We start from the raw sequence: 17,366 nt of genomic DNA, 5'->3' as shown, positions 1-17,366 counted from the left end.
AATAAATTAAGTTTAAGATATTTAATTGGAAAAATCTTGAAGTCTGCATTCTTATAAGCTATTTCTACAAATATGTATGGCTCAAAATTAGACGAAATGAGAAGAGAAAAAAGAAGTGAAACATTAGTTACAAATAAGGAAAATTGGAGAAATGAAAGTATGTGTTTAGCCAGTGTACCATACTGCACAGTCAGCCATGAATTCTGTATCATCTTGTACACATCTTTCAATCATAAAACTCTCTATAAATAAGTGATACTGAACACACAGATATCCAATAATGTGGAGCTGACTTGGGTCCTGAATCTGTACTTGTTACTCCGACTTTCAATGGACGTTTTACAAGATTAAGGAGAGCAAACCAGTGTTCCTTTCATTCTGAGACAAAAGTAATTACAGTAACTTCAGCAGATTTAGAATATAATTGAGTCAACTAAAAATGTGAGACTCATTTCTGTATGATGGCACCCTGCTCCCAAATGCATCTATGATATTTGTACATCCAGTGCGCACTTCTGTCTCCTACAAAATGCCATAAATTTATGTAGCTAGACACCCCGCATCTAGAGCATTCTAATAGTCTGGCACTAAGTCTGGCAGTCAACATAGTGGTTCAGGTTGTCTATGATGTGCAAAATTTAAGGGCATTTTAATTTGAAATATGCTAAGATACATCTATCTTTACTGAAATCATGTTACATCATCAAAGGCGATGCAATAAATATTACATGGGCCAAAATTATTTTTATAGTATTGTTTTATTATTTATGCAGTGCCATAAACATGAACAACACTTTACAGTAATAAGAAGAAACAGTCCTTGCCCCCAGAAACTTAAGTGTGGCTCTGCTCTGAAAAGTGACTGCAAAAATGGCACCTGATTACTCAATAGATCTGCTCACTAGGTAAAATTCACCCATGTGGAAAGTGTGGGCACAAGTTCTGTGCACCAATTTGAGTCAAATTTAAGTCTTCAAAACAGTGCAGAGGAGAAATCTTTCTTTAAGGAATTATAATATATATAGCCCATATAGGAAATGAGAAACCCTGGAGTTACAGGAAATAGTGCTAAAAGACCATACAGTGACCTAAATAATCATAATAAATTGTGGGGCAGTAAGACAACTGATAACAATGGCACATTCTTAGAAAAGTTAATTGATGAAAACTGTTTAGTGGTTTTAAACTGTGGCACCCCAACTAGATTTAATGCAGCAGATGATAGTTTTCCTTGCTTAGACCTTGGAATTATAACAGCAGACATTGCAAGTGGATGCAGTTGAGAAATATATAAGGAAAAAAATATATAAGGAAAAATAAATCCCTATCCTTACTACTTTTCAAGGCCAAGGTAAGGTTGAAGGTAATAGAAAATTACCCACCTGGAATTTTAAGAAAGCTAATTAGACACTATTTACAAGTAACAGAGTAGCAGCCGTGTTAGTCTGTATCCAAAAAAAGAAAAGGAGGACTTGTGGCACTTTAGAGACTAACAAATGTGCCACAGGTACTCCTTTTCTATTCACAAGTAAGTGTACTGCATTTGTGAATGTTCATTGTGTATGATGACATAGAGAATTTCAATGGCAACATAAAAAAGAGATTAATAGAAACAGCTACAGTAGCCATACCTAAGATATTGAAGTACCCCAAAACTAAAAACTCACTTCCATGGTGGAAAGAGGACTGCAAACTGGCAATTATAGAAAGGAATGAAGCCTATAAAAAGCAAAAAATACAATGAATAGTAAAGATCTAACAAAGTATAAAAGAAGTAAGGCAGTCGCACAAAGAATTATTAAAAAAACAAAAACAAAGAGAGTTAGAGGAAATACTGTGGGTGGATAAATAAAGGTACCAAGACATCAGAAATGTACAGGCAAAATAGAAGAATGAGTAAAATGTAAACTAAGCATAGTCACATCACAGGTCTTATCTGGACTGATAAAATAAGTTCTGATAATGAGAAAGCAGAAGTTTTAGCACAGATTTTCCAAGGGGTTAATAATGATGAAAATCAAAGTGCAGTTTTTCACCAAATTAAAAGACAATTCATTGAACAGAATCATAAGCTATTATGTAGGTGGGGTAAATATGAAGATACTGTACTGAATGAATGGTTTTGTGTGCAGGAACTTGAGAAAGATATTGATATCAGCAAGAATACATTTCCAGGTAAACATAATATATGCAACATAATATTTAAATATCTCTCTCAAACCAATTTGAGAATTCTCTTGGAATTATATAATATTATATGAGGAAAAGGAGCGATACCAGGAGGGTGGAAACATACAGTAGTAATTCCAGTACAAAAACCAGACTATCCACAAAAGTAGATGCTTATAGACCTATTGCCCTTATGTCCTGTTTGGGTAAAATTATGAAGAGAATGGTTAATGTAAAGTTTGGTTGCCTATTTGGAAAACAAGGTGCAGAATGATTTTAGGAGGGGAAGATGCACCATTGGTCACATTGTGACTCATATTTTTTATTTTTTCCTACTTTAACAAAGGTTTCATGATAGCTGACTTTCTAAATATTGCAAAGGCATATAGCATGCTATGGAGGGAAGGATTGTTGTACAAAGTAGGTGCACTAGGGATAAGGGGAAGAATATATGAATGGATTAGAGACTTTCTGAGTAAAAGGACCATGTAGGTCAGAGTTGGGAAAGTTATGTCAACTATATATAGTATTAAAAATGGTACATTGCAGGGAATTGTTATCAGCCTGACCTTATTTAATATTATGATAAATGATCTCCCAAAACAAGTAAATGTTGAGGTAGGTGTCACTCTGTACACAGATGATTGTGCTCTGTGGGTTGGGAGCAGGAATACTGGGGTGGCAGAAAAGGGAATCATTAAAACGTTAGGTGAGACATCTGACTGGGGAAATGCATGGAGTTTCAAGTTTTCCATTGTCAAAATCAAAGGACTGATCTGTACAAAAAGGAAAATTACAAAGGAATGTAAACTGTATCTGTATGGAGGACAAATATATATAGTTAAAAGGTTTACATTCTCAGAGGTAATATTTGATACTAAATTACTTTGGAAAGATCGTATAGACTATGTTAAAGATAAACATACAGGAAGGAATAACCTTCTTAAAAGTCTTGCTGGGAATAATTGTGGGGCAGATAAGAAAACACTACTGATGGTATAGAGAGCCTGAATCAGACTGGTTATTGACTATGGCTTCCCAGCTTTTGGGTCAGCATCAAAACCAGAACTTGAAAAATTATATTTAATACAGGCCCCGGCACTAAAAATTGTGTGTGCAGGGCATTTGTTACAACATTACATGGATGCTACAGATAGCGTCTAGTGAAATGCCAGTTATATTATGAATGAAACAATTGGATCGAACTTCCTGGTCCAAAGTTAATGGGTATTGTGTTGAGGAAAGTACCTAACAAATATATGAAGATTGTTGGGAATTTGATGGGCAAACTATAGTACATAATGTTAGAACTCCACATGCCATTCAAGTTAAAGTGTGAATGCAGAAGTTGGAAGATAAGGAAAAGCTAAATGACATCAAAAGTTTTAGTCATGGGAAAGTCAGATAACCAAACATGGATTTAGATTTATTTTATAACCTTAAGGATAAAAAAGAGACAGTAGGTATTTAAAATGAAGTATATCAATATATAGATGAAAAGTGGAGTCAGTTTTTGTCAGATACATACAGATGGGCCTGAAAAAGAAAAAGCAGAAAGAATAGGAGCAGCATATCGGATACCAAAATTTCAAATGAATATATCTAAAAGAGTGACTGATTTTGTAGCTGTTATGACTGCCTAACTGGTAGCAATAATGCTAGCACCACATTGGATTTGGGATGTATTCCCAGCAGCAGCAGTCATTTTTTTGGATTCAGTCTCAGGTCTCACGGTGATTAAAAAAGCATCTCAATATACAGAAGTGATTTAATCAGCGCAATTATATTTCTAATAGCAGAGTTAGTATAGATTGGGATACATGTAGCATTAGCTTGGATCCCAGTGCAGATTGGGATAACAGGAAATGAAATGGTGGACAGAGCAGCTAAAAACACTGTAAGGAATGGAAAGATTGACAAAGAATACCCTTGAATAAACACAAATTTCCAAGCCTAGACAGAAAAATGTAAAAGAGGAATGGTAAAGAATCTGGATTAATGAAAAAAGAGGAAGAAGGTTTTTTGAATTGTGCCCTTGAGTTGAGGATAGTGACATATGTCAGGGCCTGGCTGGAAAAAATGAAGTGATTTTGTTTTGAGCATGAATTGGCCATTGTGGCTTAAACAAAAACTGTTTTCAAATAAATAGACACAGAGATGGACTATGTGTGTTCTGCAAAATGAAAGAAACACTTGATCACCTTTTGTGGGTATGTAAGGGCTTTGATAAAGAAAGGGAAATGTCTTAAGATAACAAAAATTACATTATGTTGTTTAGTAAAAATATCAGGGAAATGGGGTAGTACTATGTGGTGTTATATTCCCTGAAGGACACAGGGCAGAGTGAGAGAGTATAAGTATTCCTAAGTATCTAGGAATTATAGCTGGCGGCTATAGACAATTCAGTCAAGCCGGCTTTGCCATTAAAGAAAGAAAAGAAAAAGAATTAGGAGAACTTGACATAATTAATGTCTAGGAATAGCCCAAAAGACAGTGGGCATCTCAAACCTTAGTCCATACCATAAATAAACATTAACTTGGGCTGGGATTTCAATACTTTGCTGTCATACTGATGACCGATACTCTGGCCAAAAGATGGAAGGGAGTGGGGGAAAGTGACTATTATTATTTGTATTAGGTAGCACCTAGGAATCCCACTTATGGACTAGGACCCAATTGTGCTAAGCACTGTAGAAACACAGAACAAAAAGACAGTCCCTACCCCAAAGAGCTTGCAGTCTAAGGCTAGCCTATATAATTAATAATTTGAGTTTCTTGAAAAGTCTGTAATGTGGGGATTGTGGGGATTTGCAGGCACTGAATTTCAATTTGGCCTGATAATTAAAAAAAAATAAAAATAAAGCCAGGTCTCAGACTAGGGGGAAAATTCATTTTGAAATTCATTTTACCATGCCATGAAAAAGGTTAGAGGCGACAATGGATTCTAAAGGAAAACACCTTATTATGAATTCATAACTAATATTTCTATAAGATTCCTAAGAGTTTGCATAATCTCCCCATAGATATTTTTGTCATGTAGTTACTGTTTAAAACGCTTTAATTTCTTGTCATCCCAGGATGACTTTCCCTGTAATTACAAACCTCATTTTATACTTATAGGACCAGATTATCCCACTCTTACTTGTGTTGAAGTCAATGGGGCTATTCATGGAGTAAGGTCCTACTCAAGCTGAATAAGGGTGGCAGAATCTGACCCCTAGTGAACCTAAGTGTCATACACTGTTATAACTGAGAATTAATAACTAGCTACCATTCTGCCTGGCATCTACGAGGTAAGCAAAATCAAGCAGAAGTGGAAACCTTTTTATTGATTTTGGTTAACTGGTACAGAAAGTCCCTTTCCATGGGTGTCCAACTGGAAATGTGCCAACGTAGACTATTTGCATTGGAATAATGATCACAAAGTACAAGGGTCATATCACACCAAGTCATAAAATTTTGACAGGTTTCAGAGCAGCAGCCGTGTTAGTCTGTATTCGCAAAAAGAAAAGGAGGACTTGTGGCACCTTAGAGACTAACCAATTTATTTGAGCATAAGCTTTCGTGAGCTACAGCTCACAGTGAGCTGTAGCTCACGAAAGCTTATGCTCAAATAAATTGGTTAGTCTCTAAGGTGCCACAAGTACTCCTTTTCTTTTTTCATAACATTTTGTTAGTGTTAATTAGCTAATATGTGTAAATCACTTAAAAATTATAAGTGAAATTCCTGCATTGTACAAATACATGGCTTTCAGTTGTCTTACACCGAGGATCAATTTGTCCCAACAAACATTATGTAAGTGCAAAGAAATTTTTATTCAGGAGCCAGAGAAACAAAGGAGTAAAAATCCTTCACATTGTTAATACAGCTGTGGGAGTCCAAGGGGAAAAACAAACCAGTAATCAAAGTACAACAGCATTTCATGCTAAAGAAAAGAAAAAGCATGCCAAATTCCAGAGCCTCTGAAAAGCATAGTGTATTTAAAAACTAGAGTAGTAATAAATAATTTTGAATTAGGAAGAACCTTACATTTCAGGCAGCAAATGAAAAGGTTTCCATGCTAAACTGAAGTTATACCAATTTACATCAGAGATTGGTTTCCTGGGTTTTCAGATATGCTTGTCTGTAAGCTCACTCACCATTAATAAAAGGACAAACTTTTCATTTCAGAAATGATTACTCGAGCAAACTCAATCTTGTATTTAGCTTTTTATTTTTTAAGTTGGCTTCTACCACAGAAGCTGACATTATTGAATTAATGGACTTTAACAGCTATATAGTTTCCTGCCTTAGTACATCATGTATTGCAACACATAGAAATAAAGTGCAACTTGTCTTTATTCCTCATTATAGAGCTCAGCATTTGCATCAGATGTGGTGATTGATTTAACTGCTGTTATTGATTTGAGACAATATGTACGAAGTTGGTTTCCTAAGAGGTACTTTGGCAGGCATTTTGAAGCTTCCCTGGGGAGAAAAACCCATTATCTACTGACAGGTTTCAGAGTAGCAGCCGTGTTACTCTGTGTCCGCAAAAAGAAAAGGAGTACTTGTGGCACCTTAGAGACTAACAAATTTATCTGAGCATAAGCTTTCAGGAGCTACAGCTCACTTCATCGGATGCATGCAGTGGAAAATACAGTGGGGAGATTTTATATACACAGAGAACATGAAACAATGTGTGTTACCATATACACTGTAATGAGAGTGATCAGGTAAGGTGAGCTGTTACCAGCAGGAGAGAAAAAAAAAAACCTTTGGTAGTGATAATCAGGGTGGGCCATTTCCAGCAGTTGACAAGAACTTGTGAGGAACAGTGGTGGTGGGAAATAAACATGGGGAAATAGTTTTACTTTATGTAATGACACATCCACTCCCAGTCTTTATTCAAGCCTAATGTAATGGTGACCAGTTTGCAAATTAATTCCAATTCAGCAGTCTCTCTTTGGAGTTTGTTTTTGAAGTTTTTTTGTTGAAGAATTGCCACTTTTAGGTCTGTGATCGAGTGACCAGAGAGATTGAAGTGTTCTCCGACTGGTTTTTGAATGTTATAATTCTTGGCGTCTGATTTGTGTCCATTTATTCTTTTGCGTAGAGACTGTCCGGTTTGGCCAATGTACATGGCAGATTTGGCATGAACAGCAGCAGAAAAATCTTGCAACCTCCACCATTAATGCAGTACAACCCACTTCATTTTGGAATAGCCTTCCAAGGGAAGGAGTGGGAGCAAAAGACCTATCTGGCTTTAGGATTAAACTCGATAAGTTTATGGAGGAGATGGTATGATGGGATAACATGATTCTGGCATTAATTGATCTTTAAATATTCATGGTAAATAGGCCCAATGGCCTGTGATGGGATGTCAGATGGGGTGGGATCTGAGTTACTACAGAGAATTCTTTCCTGGGTATCTGGCTGGTGAATCTTGCCCATATGCTCAGGGTTCAGCTGATAGCCATATTTGGGGTCGGAAAGGAATTTTCCTCCAGGGCAGATTGGAAGAGGCCCTGGAGGTTTTTCGCCTTCCTCTGTAGCATGGGACGGGTCACTTGCTCGAGGATTCTCTGCTCCTTGAAGTCTTTAAACCATGATTTGAAGACTTCAATAGCTCAGACATAGGTGAGAGGTTTATCGCAGGAGTGGGTGGGTGAGATTCTGTGGCCTGCATTGTGCAGGAGGTCAGACTAGATGATCATAATGGTCCCTTCTGACCTTAATATCTATGAATCTCATCAATGTACCTTAATGTTGACCTGGAGACATTATCAAGGATTTCAGTTCTTTGGAGGTGGCGTGATTTTTTTATGTGGATACTTGGTGATGTCACTAATGGGATTTACAGAGCTCCCAGCGACTTCTGTTTTTACCACTGTTAAACTCTGAAATTTCCTGTACTGACCATTGGCAGGGGCAGAATACTAAACTAGATAGACCTCTGTTTGTATCTAGTATGACAATTCCTGTGTTCCTATACAAGGGTGAGGAGAAAACTACTTTTGCCTTCTCCCCTCTCCCATGGTGCAGATGCATAAACAGGAACGTAATATCACCAGAAAATCTCACCCAGACAATGAGAATGTAACATTGAACAAGAGACTAAATAGCAAGTTTATTGAAAATAAGTCTACCCACAATTTTGCACTTGTATTAACAGAGGATATTTGAAACTTGGCCCAGTGTATTCATAACCATATAATAAAAATTAATCATGCTTAGTACTCAGGCTGCATGTATCAAAAGGGAAACACATAACTGATTGTTGGATATTTTTCTGATTTATTACAACAGATAGAAAGCTCCTAACCAAAGTCATGTGTGACAAATTTTGTGGTTCATTCCATTGGGTTCTTTCCTGCTGGTTTCTCAGAACATGAATGTGATCTTTTGCAACTTCCCTTATGACACTGTAGAAGAAAGAAGTACAGCTCAAACCATACATAAACTCAGGTCTCAGCGCTCATTTGTTCCTCTACTATGCTTACTGTACTCCATAGCACATTATTTGCTATTTAAGTACTGTGTGTAGTTAATAAAATAATTTTAAAGCACCCCCACTGCCTCACCAAAAAGCTCATTGTATTTCACAAATTATTAATATGTAGTCAAAATAATAAACAATAATTAAAATATAGAACACCCGAAATACTAAAAGAACGACAAAGCTGTATTACAAAAATGGAGTATGTGGGGGTGTCTTATGCATGGATATTAAAAAGGGGGAGCAGTAGACCTGAAAACAGGAGCAAGTTACATATACCCTAGAGCAGGGGTTCTCAACCTCTTTCTTTCTGAACCCCCTTCCAACTTGCTATAAAAACCCCACGGCCCGCCTCTGCCACAACAACTCTTTTTTCTCCATATCCAGTAGATTAAAAGCCAGTGCTGGCATTAGGGGGTAGCAAGCCCTGGGGCTCCATGCCTCAGGGGACCCCGTGAAGCTAAGTTGCCCAGGCTTTGGCTTCAGCCCCGGGCCTCAGTGAGTGTAATGCCAGCCCTACTCTCTAGTTTATTTTGATGGTCCCCCAGGAACCTGCTCATGGCCCCCCAGGGACCCCCGGATCCCTGGTTGAGAATCACTGCCCTCGAGATCACAGCTACAATAAGGGCAGCTGACCTAAATGGTGGAACCCCGAAAAGTTGGGAGGTGAGTAATGGAGATAGCCGTGGGGCTCCAGAGGGAAACATGGGCAAATAGGTCATTTTGCATCATGGCCTGAGTCTGGAGAAGAGATTCTTAAGATTTGGATAGGAAGAGGTCATCAGTAACTTTTGTGAAGGTAGTTTCAAGAGGAGTGGATTTTGTTCTGTGTTTCGGTGCTCAACTCCCTGCACCTCTTTACACTTTATTTTCATGCTTTAGTTTATAACAGACACATTGGATCCCTCTGTTGTTTGGGGCATGGATACAAGCAGATATATGCATATATATGCACAGGGCTGTCAAGCTGTGTCATCTTGAATGAGGGAGGTAACTTAGATATATGAATGCAATCTTCAAATCTCCCATCTAACCCACACCGCAAAATCCTTCTCAGGAGAGCTTTTGAAAAGAATGCCATCTTAGTGCACAAAGAAAGTGTCTCCAACAACATAAGTGAGCCTCAGCTGGTGGGTGCTAGTGGAAAGGTGGGGTGTGTGAACTCGGGGAATGGTGCATTAGGGTAATACAAACACATTGTGAAGCCTTAGCCTGGGCAGACTGTACCTAATTCTGCGAGATACAGGAAGGTGCAGGCTGAGATTTGCCAAGGAAGAAGCTGGACACCCAAACCCCACTAAAAAGAAAAGGAGTGCTTGTGGCACCTTAGAGACTAACACGTTTATTTGAGCATAAGCTTTTGTGAGCTGTAGCTCACTTCATCGGATGCATTCAGTGAAAAATACAGTGGGGAAATTTATATCCACAGAGAACATGAAACAATGGGTGTTACCATACACACTGTAACAAAAGAGTGATCAGGTAAGGTGAGCTATTACTAGCAGGAGAGCAGGGGAGGGGGGACGACCTTTTGTAGTGATAATCAAGGTGAGCCATTTCCAGCAGTTGACAAGAACGTCCGAGGAGCAGCGGGGGGGAATAAACATGGGGAAACAGTTTTACTTTGTGTAATGACCCATCCACTCCCAGTCTCTATTCAAGCCTAAGTTAATTGTATCCAGTTTGCAAATGAATTCCAATTCAGCAGTCTCTCACTGGAGTCTGTTTTTGAAGTTTTTTTGTTGAAGAATTGCCTCTTTTAGGTCTGTAATCGAGTGACCAGAGAGATTGAAGTGTTCTCCGACTCCAAACCCCACTGAATGTCAATGGGAGCTGCTGGGTGCCTAACTCCCTTTGAGGACCCCAGCTTCTTTCTAACACGTTGCTTAACGCTCCCAAGAGGTAGCCCCCGCCCACGGGACCCCACTGCACCCAATGGTGCCTCGCGTGTCCGCGGCTCAGCCGCCCTGGCTGAAAGGGCGGAAAGGCAGCGCAGGGGCCGGGTCTCCGCCCTGTCGGGGCGGGGGGCGGGGTTTAATGCCGGCTCTGCGCGGAGTTGTTGACGGAAGTGGCCTGCTGCGCTGAAGCGAGGCGGCTGCTGCCTGAGCGAGACCCTGGCTCTGCGTTAGCAAAGGGCCAGGTAAGGGGTGCGCGTGGCTGGGTTCGCGCCTCTCCGCTGTGGGCGGCGGCGGCGGCGGCGGCGGCGGCGGCGGGGGGGGGGGGCGGAAGCTGAGGCTGGATGCCTGGTGCCTGCTGTTCCTGGGAGCCGCGCAGCTAGAGCGGCACCCGCCAGTGTCACCCCGGCGCTCCCAAAATCGGAGCTTTGTTGGTGTGGCTAGCCACGCACAGCTGCTCGCCCGGGTGCCCGTCACAGCTGGCTGCCGTGTGCTGAGCAGCTGCCTGGTTTGTTGTCTGGGCTCTAATCAATTTGCCAGTGTTGCCCCTCTCTGATTTGGTAGCAAGTTGCAGCACGATGCAAAGTGTCCCATCCCTTTCCTTTCTCCTGGGATTTTGCAGCTTTCAACGTGCCCCGCCAAATTTAACACACACAAAAATATGGGTAATGGGCCAACGACCCCCCCCCCCAAAAAATCTCCTAATTCTTAATCCAGCCAGAGAGTCCCCCCATTCAATCCTTCCCCTCAGAGGAACCCTTGAAGAACAGATGTGATCTCTGGTTATAAATTTAGTTAGTTAATAAAACCTGCAAAGGGGGGGTCGGGGATTGTGTTCTCCTGAGTGTTATCATAGCAACTAGTACAGAGCAAGACAACACTCTCTGGATACTCTTGCAAATTCATTAAGTGGCCCTGAAGGTCAACAGATCCAGACTTGGTGTGTGTGTGAAGTGGGGGAGTCAATTCCAGAGCTAAGGACTAGGGCTCTCGATTAATTGCAGTTAACTCATAATATTAATTGAGATAAAAAAATTAATTGCAGTTTTAATCACACTGTTAAACAGTGGAATACCAATTGAAATGTTTTAAATATTTTGGATGTTTTTCTATATTTTCATATATGTTGTATTCCGTGTTGTAATTGAAATCAAAATGTATATTTTTTATTACAAATATTTGCACTGTAAATATGATAAACAAAACAAATTGTATTTTTCAGTTCACCTCAGACAAGTACTGTAGTGCAATCTCTTTGTTGTGAAAGTGTAATTTACAAATATAGATTTTTTTTTTGTTACATAACTTCACTCAAAAACAAAACAACGTAAAACTTCAGAGCCTACAAGTCCATTCAGTCCTACTTCTTGTTCAGCCAATCACTAAGACAAACAAGTTTGTTTACATTTACAGGAGATAATGCTGCTCTTTTCTTATTTACAATGTCACCAGAAAGTGAGAACAGTCATTTGCATGGCACTTTTGTAGTTGTCATTGCAAGGGATTTACGTGCCAGATATGCTAACCATTCTTATGCCCCTTCATGCTTCGGCCACCATTCCAGAGGACATGCTTCCATGCTGATGATGCTAGTTAAAAGAATTATGCGTTAATTAAATTTGTGACTGAACTTCTTGGGGTAGAATTGTATGTCCCCTGCTCTGTTTTACCCCCATTCTGCTATATATTTCCTATTATAGCAGTCTCGGATGATGACCCAGCATGTTGTTCATTTTAAGAACACTTTCACTGCAGATTTTACAAAATGCAAAGGTACCAATGTGAGATTTCTAAGATAGCTTCAGAACTTGAGCCAAGGTTTAAGAATCTGAAGTGCCTTCCAAAATTTGAGAGGGACGAGGTGTGGAGCAATGCTTTCAGAAGTCTTAAAAGAACAACACTCTGATGCGGAAACTACAGAACCCGAACCACCAAAAAAGAAAATCAACCTTCTCCTGGTGGCATCTGACTCAGATAATGAAAATGAAAATGTCTGCTCTGCTTTGGATTGTTATTTAGCAGAACCCGTCATCTGCATGGATACATGTCCCTGGGAATGGTAGTTGAAGCATGAAGGGATATATGAATCTTTAGCACATCTGGCATGTAAATACCTTGCGATGCTGGCTCCAACAGTGCAATTAGAATGTCTGTTCTCACTTTCAGGTAACATTGTAAACAAGAAGCGGGCAGCATTATCTCCTGCAAATGTTAACAAACTTGTTTGTCTGAGTGATTGGCTGAACAAGAAGTAGGACTGAGTGGACTTGCAGGCTCTAAAGTTTTATTTTTATTTTTAATGCAGTTTTTTTACATAATTCTAAATTTGTGCATTCAACTTTCATGATAAAGAGATTGCACTACAGTACTTGTATTAGGTGAACTGAAAAATACAATTTCTTTTGGTCTTTTTTACAGTGCAAATACTTGTAATAAAAAATATAAAGTGAGTACTGTATATTTTGTATTCTGTGTTTGTAATTGAAATCAATATATTTGAAAATGTAGAAAACATCCAAAAGTATTTAAATAATTGGTATTCTGTTATTGTTTAACAGTGTAATAATCATTCAATTTTTTTAATCACGATTAATCACAATTTTTTAAAATCACTTGACTGCCCTACTAAGGACCCTTACATTGAGACTATCTCACCCCAAGTTTCTACCTGTTTGAAACAGGAACTCATATGCAATTGTATTGTGATGATTGAAATCATTGCAGAAAAACTAATCTCTCTGAACTGGATCCTGCAGTCATACATGGGCTTAACTTTACACATGTGAGTTGCCCCACTGGCTTCAGTAGAATAATTCACATGCATAAAGTTAGGTTTACCATGTGTAGTTTTGCAGGACTGGGGTGGCAGGTAACTAGGACTTCATAAAGTACTTCTGTAGGTCAAAACCTACACCTTATACTCCCCCGAGAACAAATCAGAGGGCAGGGCAAGGTTAGAGAGCCCCAGTGTAATGCTGTCTACCAGAAGTGCTGCATAATTCTTTTCTTCCTCTCTTTTTGATGAAAAGTGTTATGTCTGGTAGTTTGAAGGAATATCTTTCAACAACTCCTTGGTAAATTAGACAGGGGAGTAGAAATCGAAAGATATTTTATATCTCCCTTCTGTCACATTACATACACAGTCATACCTGTTTGTGTCTCCATGGTGCTGTATACTTTGCAATTTCAGTGTTATTTAATAAGATATTTATACATTGTCCCCATGGTATGAACACCTCACAAATAACAGTGAATTAAACTATGCTACGCTCCTGGAGGTGTGTAGTATTAATCCCTAGCTGAGGAAATGGAGGCACAGACCAGCCCAAGGTCCCACTGGAAGTGAATGGTACAGATGGGAACAGAATGTAGATTGCCTCATTGACTGGCTTATGCCCTAACTATAAAACCACCCTTCCTCCATTTCGCGCAGTCTGTATGGGGTGATAGTCTGTCTGCCTTTTCTGTGTTTTACTGTGGTACAGTTGGCTGCTAGTGAGCAGGTTTTATTTAGGCCCCTGGAAGCAGTCTAGCCCATTGTAATGATCTGTTGTATAATTTTTTTTCTAGTTTAAGTATTATTCAGACTTGGAAAGGGTTGTTTGCTCCGCTGTTGTGGAGACTTAATGTTGCTGAAGCTAAAAAGCATAGTTATCAGAATTTAATGTGTGTTGATCAGGTTTTTGGATGAGGCCCCCTACTGCTTTGCATTGGAGGAAGTATGTGCTGTCTTGCTTGAGATGGCACCTGAAGCTTAGGTTTCAGAGTAGCAGCCGTGTTAGTCTGTATCCGCAAAAAGAAAAGGAGGACTTGTGGCACCTTAGAGACTAACAAATTTATTTGAGCATAAGCTTTCGTGAGCTACAGCTCACTTCATCGGATGCATGCAGTGGAAAATACAGTGGGGAGATTTATATACACAGAGAACATGAAACAATGGGTGTTACCATACACGCTGTAAGGAGAGTGATCACTTAAGATGAGCTAATACTACCAGCAGGTGAGCCGGGGGGGGGGGGGGAACCTTTTGTAGTGATAATCAAGGTGGGCCATTTCCAGCAGTTGACAAGAACGTCTGAGGAACGGGGGGGGGGCGGGATAAACATGGGGAAATGGTTTTACTTTGTGTAATGACACATCCACTCCCAGTCTCTATTCAGGCCTAAGTTAATTGTATCCAGTTTGCAAATTAATTCCAATTCAGCAGTCTCTCATTGGAGTCTGTTTTTGAAGTCTTTTTGTTGTTGTAATGCGACTTTTAGGTCTGTAATCGAGTGACCAGAGAGATTGAAGTGTTCTCCGACTGGTTTATGAATGTTATAATTCTTGACATCTGATTTGTGTCCATTTATTCTTTCAAAAACAGACTCCAACGAGAGACTGCTGAATTGGAATTAATTTGCAAACTGGATACAATTAACTTAGGCTTGAATAGAGACTGGGAGTGGATGGGTCATTACACAAAGTAAAACCATTTCCCCATGTTTATCCCGCCCCCCCCCCCGTTCCTCAGACGTTCTTGTCAACTTCAAGGCCCACCTTGATTATCACTACAAAAGGTTTTCTTCCCCCCCTCCCCCTCCCCAGCCCCCCCCCCTCCTGCTGGTGGTATTAGCTCATCTTAAGTGATCACTCTCCTTACAGTGTGTATGATAACACCCATTGTTTCATGTTCTCTGTGTATATAAATCTCCCCACTGTATTTTCCACTGCATGCATCCGATGAAGTGAGCTGTAGCTCACGAAAGCTTATGCTCAAATAAATTTGTTAGTCTCTAAGGTGCCACAGGTACTCCTTTTCTTTTCACCTGAAGCTTAGTGTCCATTTTTGCACATTCATATGTAAGGGTGACTGCCATAGTTTTCCCCTTTGGCCATCATTGCAGGAGTTCATTTCCATGTATAGTATGTTGTGAGAAAAGTTATAAAACACACATTAGTTAATTAAATTACTTAAGCAGTTATCGCTACTCGGTTTCTCAGCATTCTTTGGATCTGTGTTCCTTAACTGAAGTACAAACTGGAGAATTATTATAAATTTGAGCTTTATAAGCCAACCTCTCTTTTAAAGCAAATAAGAAATCACAGCAAACTAAACGTGGTTAAATGATAGTGTTTACAACATCAAAATTGAACTCAAAATGGAACGTTACGCTTTTCATGAGATAATAAAGCAGATCAATTAATTCACAGTTTTAACATAATCTTGTTTCAAAGGCAGACTTCCCTAGTTTTACACTAGTCTGGGCAGGTGATTTTTGGTATCAACGTGAAACTATGGTTCTTTAAGCTTGATTTGAGATAACTCCATTGGCAGATAAATATAGATCCTTAAGGGACTATTGATGTCATTTCAACTAAACAATTCTAAGTGGAACTTAAAAAAAATTTAGAGAAGCTTCTTAATTACCAAATAATGTAATTTCAGTTTAGAATTGTTTTATCCAGGTGACACTCATAGACAAGCTTTACCACAAACACACACACAAGATTATCAAATTATTAAATATCAAATATAATTTGCAGGTAATTATCTGGAAGCTTTTGTAATTTCTCTGGAATTTCACCAATACTGAAAGCTCTTGCCTTAGTTTAAGCAACAGCTGAAATAGTGGTAAAATCTTCAGCTTGCAAGCCAATTCAAAGCTTTTTCCTCTTTTAGGAAGCTGTCAATTCTCTTGATCACAAAACCTGTATAATTTTTAGACTGAGCTCTCAGAAACACTCTGGGTTTTGCACAGCTAATTTTTGCTTTAGGGAAGCATAGTTTCCTGTTCTAAATAGTATGAAGCTTAGTTAGTGTAATGAATTTCTCCAGCATCAATGCTTTCTATTGAGTTAGTGATTCAGTATAACTAAACTAAACGTGTTCGTGAAATACAAGTGCCCGTTATACATTTTAGTCATTCAGAGGGTTTTAACTCAGGTTTATGCTTTCTGAGAAGCACATAGTCTAGCCATAACCAAGTCATCGTTGGGTAAACAATACATTGTGTTTTTATAAAAGTAATTTTGCTGGTTTTCAGTTAGAACTGCGGTGAAGCTCGGTTCTCTAGCTCAGCTTCTCAGTTGTCTTTCTCTGGACTGATAAAGTTCATTCAGGTGATTCACTGTAGGGATTATGACAGCTATGGTCTTATTCTTTTTCCAGCTTTCACAGTGGTCTTCCTAGGATAGGACTTTAAAAGAGAGAGTTAATAGAATGCTCAGGATAGACAGGATTTTAGCTGATACAAAGCAAGGGGGCACTCTAGCTAGCCAATGACAGTCCAGCTTACAGTCTCTCTCAGTCAGGTGTTTTGGCTTTGGGAAGCAGACCAGCAGATTGAACACAACGGCATCTCCACTCTTCTTCCCCCTCTCCCCCCTTTCTGCTGGGCAATGGTGCCTGGTTCTCTTCTTGGCAACGACTTGAAATTTCCACCCAGGATATGAGTTATGTCCTTTCTGCTCATCCAGGGAGAGAAAGAGGCGTCACCTTTATGGCTTCTTGCAACTTTGTCTAGAAAACTACAGTTTTGTTGTTTAAACCACCTTGCACTATACCGATTTGTGTAATAGGAATTTGATAATAGGGAGGTTCATGGAAGTAATTAGGTCATTATGTTTTGCCCCCAATTTCTTTTTGTAATAGTTCTGACACTTCTCATCTCCAGCGAGGCTCATTTCTCTTGAATCACCTTTTTTTGCTCTCACTGGGTTGATCTGCAGCTGACACAAGCAGTTTCCCCAAAACAGAACAGATTTTGCTGGTCAGGAACTTGGTTGCATGGGAAGAAGCTGGAACCACTGGAGTTGCAGATTGGCCTCTGTCAGGTGACAT

At 39.4% G+C, this 17,366-nt stretch overlaps 1 protein-coding gene across 4 annotated transcripts in view; it reads left to right on the top strand.

The window, feature by feature from the left end:
* The first annotated feature begins 10,629 nt into the window (after positions 1–10,629).
* Positions 10,630–17,366, top strand: part of RNASET2 (ribonuclease T2) — a 71,714-nt gene continuing 64,977 nt past the window's right edge. The window contains exons 1-2 of one of the 4 annotated variants that reach the window (XM_043543201.1): positions 10,664–10,788; positions 17,178–17,359. In XM_043543201.1, the coding sequence (XP_043399136.1) occupies positions 17,313–17,359 (47 nt within the window). In that variant the 5' untranslated portion in view covers positions 10,664–10,788; positions 17,178–17,312. Of the gene's footprint in view, positions 10,789–17,177; positions 17,360–17,366 lie in introns of all 4 variants that reach the window. The other 3 variants (XM_037895142.2, XM_037895141.2, XM_027833274.3) reach the window with 3 other exon arrangements.

The sequence above is a fragment of the Chelonia mydas genome, chromosome 3 (genome assembly GCF_015237465.2).
Source record: "Chelonia mydas isolate rCheMyd1 chromosome 3, rCheMyd1.pri.v2, whole genome shotgun sequence".
NCBI classification, from domain to species: domain Eukaryota; kingdom Metazoa; phylum Chordata; order Testudines; family Cheloniidae; genus Chelonia; species Chelonia mydas.
The sequence above is the reverse complement of the archived record's forward strand: the minus strand, read 5'-3'. Positions and strand labels throughout refer to the sequence as shown.